The sequence below is a fragment of the Poecilia reticulata genome, linkage group LG7 (assembly GCF_000633615.1).
Source record: "Poecilia reticulata strain Guanapo linkage group LG7, Guppy_female_1.0+MT, whole genome shotgun sequence".
Lineage (NCBI taxonomy): Eukaryota > Metazoa > Chordata > Actinopteri > Cyprinodontiformes > Poeciliidae > Poecilia > Poecilia reticulata.
The window spans coordinates 27,775,296-27,779,846 of NC_024337.1; the positions used below are offsets into that span (position 1 = coordinate 27,775,296).

At 43.2% G+C, this 4,551-nt stretch overlaps 1 protein-coding gene across 1 annotated transcript in view; it reads left to right on the forward strand.

The window, feature by feature from the left end:
• Positions 1-2,761, forward strand: part of avpr2aa (arginine vasopressin receptor 2a, duplicate a) — a 25,634-nt gene extending 22,873 nt beyond the window's left edge. Inside the window, exon 7 of the mRNA XM_008413598.2 lies at positions 1,267-2,761. Coding sequence (XP_008411820.1) covers positions 1,267-1,466 — 200 coding nt within the window. The 3' untranslated portion in view covers positions 1,467-2,761. The remainder of the gene's footprint in view (positions 1-1,266) is intronic.
• The last annotated feature ends 1,790 nt before the right edge of the window (positions 2,762-4,551 follow it).

Genomic DNA, 4,551 nt, shown 5'->3' on the forward strand with positions numbered 1-4,551 from the left:
ATATACACACACACACACACACACACACACACACACACACATACTGTTATAAATTGTTCGTTTGTTTCTGGAGAGAAATCAGTAACATGTAAACTGTAAATTGTCCCTCACTTCTTACTGTATTTGTCAAAAAGTATTCATTCCACTTGAACTTTTTCAGTTTGCCGTGTTTTAATAAAAAAATAAAATAAAAAAAATCACAGTATTTAATTAAATAGATCAAAGTGAATTAGAAAAGAAAGTCTATGAAAAGCTTATCATGCATTCGTATTCTACCCCCTTTACTCTGATACGACTAAATGAAATCCAGTCAAACCTGTCGCTTTCAGACATGACCTAACTCGTAAATAGAGTCCACCTTTGAGTAATTACTTCTCAGTGCAAATCCAGATTTGTTTGAAAGCCTCGGAGGTTTTTTAAAGAGCATTAGTGAACAAACCGCACCATAAAAGCCAAGGAACACGCAGGTCTGGGACGACTGTAGACCCACAAACACATGGCCACCTTAACAAGAGCGTTAAACACAGAATCAGACACGAGGATCATGGTAACGCTGAAGAATCTGCAGAGATCCACAGCTCAGCTGGGAGCGACCAGACTTGTGCGCTCCACAAGTCTGCTATTTACAGATGCTTGACAAGAGGAAACCCATTGCTGAGACAAAATCCATAGAAATGCTGTTTAAATGCATCACGATCCACCCAGGGGCAAACATGTGGGAGAAGGAGAGTAAAGTTTAACCTTTGAGGATGCATGAAAAAATGCCATGAGAGGCAGGAAACTAACACATCACACCCAAAACATCATCGCAATAGTAAAATGTGGTGGTAGCATTATGCTGTGGGGATGCCTTTCTTCAGCAGAGACAGGGAAGTAGACCAGTCTCATCTCAAGACGGAAGGAGGTGAGTGCAGGACAATCCAGAAAAGGAAAACAAAAAACCCATAACTCAGAGTCAGCGCTAAAATTGAGTGGTGTACATTAATATTAATATTATATATTAATGTGTCAGAATGACCCATTAATAGTCAAAGTTTAAACCCTCAACTTGCTGACAATCTGTGGCAAAACTTGCAAACCGATCTCCTGAGATGCCGTCCATTCAGCCTGCCTTAGCTCGAGCTGCTCTGTACAGGAGAATTGGTGAAATCTTTTTGTCAAATAAAATCCCAAAATGAACACAATGAACTTCCTGGTTGCTTGATGACTAACAGTGGAGAAATGCTGCACTATAGTCACGCGCTTGTTTTCCTGTGTCCTCTGCAGGAGTGGCCTTCACAATCCTGATGCTGTTGGCCAGCCTGAACTCGTGCACCAACCCGTGGATCTACACGGCTTTCTCCAGCAGCGTGTCCACAGAGCTTCAAAACCTGCTGCAGTGTCGGTCACGACTCGGCCGACGCGGCTCCCTGCCGGACGACTCTACGGCCACACACACCTCCACCACTAAGGACAACCTGTACTGACAAACACCTAGAAGACGGACGCGCCAAGACACGCTTGAAAGCGCACGGCGGCTGGGCTGCGTGAACGCCGTGCCGCGAGCGTCGACGCTTCTGCCGCCGCCATCTGCAGCATCGCCGCTTGAGAACGGGCCGACCTTTACCAGATGTTTGCTTTGACAAAGGACAGCTACACCCTCAGCAGGACATCCATCTGCACTCACCTGCCTGCTCCGCCCCCACTGTAGCTACCGGAAGGATGTCATTGACGATGTCAACAACACGCGCTGCCGAGCCTCGCAGTGCATCTGCAATGCAAAATGACCTGGAAAGCAAAGAGATTTTCACTTCAGTAGCTTCTGGCTCGGGTCTTGTGGAGCGATTCATGTGGGGAAAATGGAAAGAAAACACTGGCTGACTCTAACACAGCGGAGAACACCAGGAATGCAAAGGATGGATCGCTGCATTAATATCCTCTTGGCATGCCAAATGCACAAGGCAGCAGACAAAACTGTGGATCCAGAGGAATCCAAACAGCAATAAGAGAGACTGCTATAGCTATGAGTGGGATCCGAAACCGAAGTGAACAAATGTTTTTTTGTTGTTGTTGTTGTTGTTTGTTTTTTTTTTTAAATGAAAGATCAAAGGCTGAAGGAAGTCTTCAGAAGTTGGACACGTATTCACTCCTGAGGATGGCGAGTTGAGGTAGAGCGGAGTCCTCCAAGAAGCTGCAGAAAAACACGCATAAAACACTCTCAACAGCAGGGGAGGAAGGAGGAAAGAGCAGAAACGAACAAGCACATTTTCTACGAGCGACTGTGGCTGCGAACGATGTGGCCGTGGTTTGAGTAAACATACAAAACTTTCCAATTACGGAGACTCCGAAAAGTATGAACCGCAAACACCAGGACAAAGAAGTTACATTCCAGACGCAGTGCAGATAATGTAAAGTGTATTTATTGACCTCGTACGGCACAACGGATACTACCTTTTATTTAAATGTTGAATGTGAACCGTCAGCTGTGATGGCGCCTTGAGAGAAAGCAAAAAGATGTCAAACCAAAGTTTTATCTACGCAGGTCTTAACAGCAACAAGCTTCAGCAGACGTGACGGAAATCACTGCATTTTAGCAGAACTGTTGAGAAGAAAGTCCACATTAAGAGGGAAATGAGTCCAAACAAAGTGCCTGGGACCTGAGTTACAGATGTTGTTAGAAGGGCCTCCCTGAACGTTTAATCTCCAAATGATGTCAGCTGTGTTATTATTAGACGGAGCTACCATCAGAGCAGGGATTGTAAGATTTGTTATATAACACCATGAGCCATTTATACATTTTGCTTTCTTATTTATTGTTTAAAAAGATTATATATATATATATATATATATTCCCATATGCCTTTCTCAGATCTACCACACCAGACAAGACCCAAGGTGTAGGTTGTGCAAGGAGGCCCCTGAGACAGTCCAGCACATAAYAGCAGGGTGCAAGATGCTGGCAGGGAAAGCGTACATGGAACGACATAACCAAGTGGCGGGCATAGTGTACAGGAACATCTGTGCAGAATATGGACTGGAAGCCCCAAGATCAAAGTGGGGAACACCCCCAAAAGTGGTGGAGAATGACCGAGCTAAGATCCTGTGGGACTTCCAGATCCAGACAGACAAGATGGTAATGGCGAACCAACCGGACATTGTGGTGGTGGATAAAGAACAGAGGAAAGCCGTTGTGGTGGATGTAGCAATACCAAGTGATTACAACATCAGGAAAAAGGAGCATGAGAAATTGGAGAAATACCAGGGCCTCAGGGAGGAACTGGAAAAGACCTGGAAGGTGAAGACCACAGTGGTGCCTGTGGTCATCGGGGCCCTCGGGGCAGTCACCCCCAAACTGGAGCAGTGGCTCAAACAGATCCCAGGAACAACATCAGACATCTCAGTCCAGAAATGTGCAGTTCTAGGCACAGCCAAGATACTGCGCAGAACCCTCAAGCTCCCAGGCCTCTGGTAGAGGACCCGAGCTCAGAGGATGAAACAGACCACCCGCGGAGGGTGAGAAGGGAATTTTTTTTTTATATATATTTTTTTTTTTTTCCCACATTATTTTTCTTTCTGTGTAGTACATTATGCCCCTTCACTGCATGGCCAACTAAATGTTGTTTTATATAAAAGTGTTACAATATAAGCTGTTCTTCTTCCGATAGATACATCTGCACAGACGCTTCGTCACCTTTTTGAATGTTTATGTTAACAGGTTTAGGGTACACAAGTTTCAAATTCAACTTTAAAAACACTTTATTGAACCCAACGGGAAATGGACTAAATGAATAAATAAATAGATACCTTCATTGTGGATTTCCACTTATCGAGAGAAGGCTGAAAATCATGTTCGACTTCGAGAGACGCTGAGCAGAGAGTGCAATCATTTCAATCAGCTTTGCTGGAGCAGGGTCCCGTTAAAACACACACATTGTACTGGATGTAGAGTCATCAAAGTAAGTTTGTTTCTGAGTCAGCAGTCTTTCAGTCTATTCGCCGCAGACGGTTGTGATCCGGTTGTTCTAGGCTTCTGATTGGTTCCTGAGCATCTCAGTCAATTTCATTTCATCTGAGGGCGACAGTTTGATCAGACTTGGATTCTGATGAGCATAAATGACATACAAGGAGAGAAACAATAGAGTTTTTTAATGGCCCATTGAACCTTATATGTACAGCCTGCTTAAACATTAAGTCAGGACGGGAAATCGATCTATACAAGTCACATAAGGAATGTACATCGATAGTAAATATCAGTGGAGGAGTATGTACCTTTCTAAAGTTGTGTGTAATGTATAATTTTGACCAATCCACATTTGATAAAATTCACAATTTATCTAAACTGTGCATCTCTTACTTTCTATGCTAACTGAAGCTGTATTTATTCGACACTAAAAAAAAAGGAACAATTTCAGTACATCATAAAAATACTTTTTTTCTTTTTTTAAAATAAAATATATTTAAATGCTAGGTGTGTTCACATTTCTGACCAGAATTGTAACTGTGTGTATAATATTAGGTTAGATTTTAAGTATCCATCTCAGCTGAGAGGCTTCTGAAAATAACGCTGCGTTT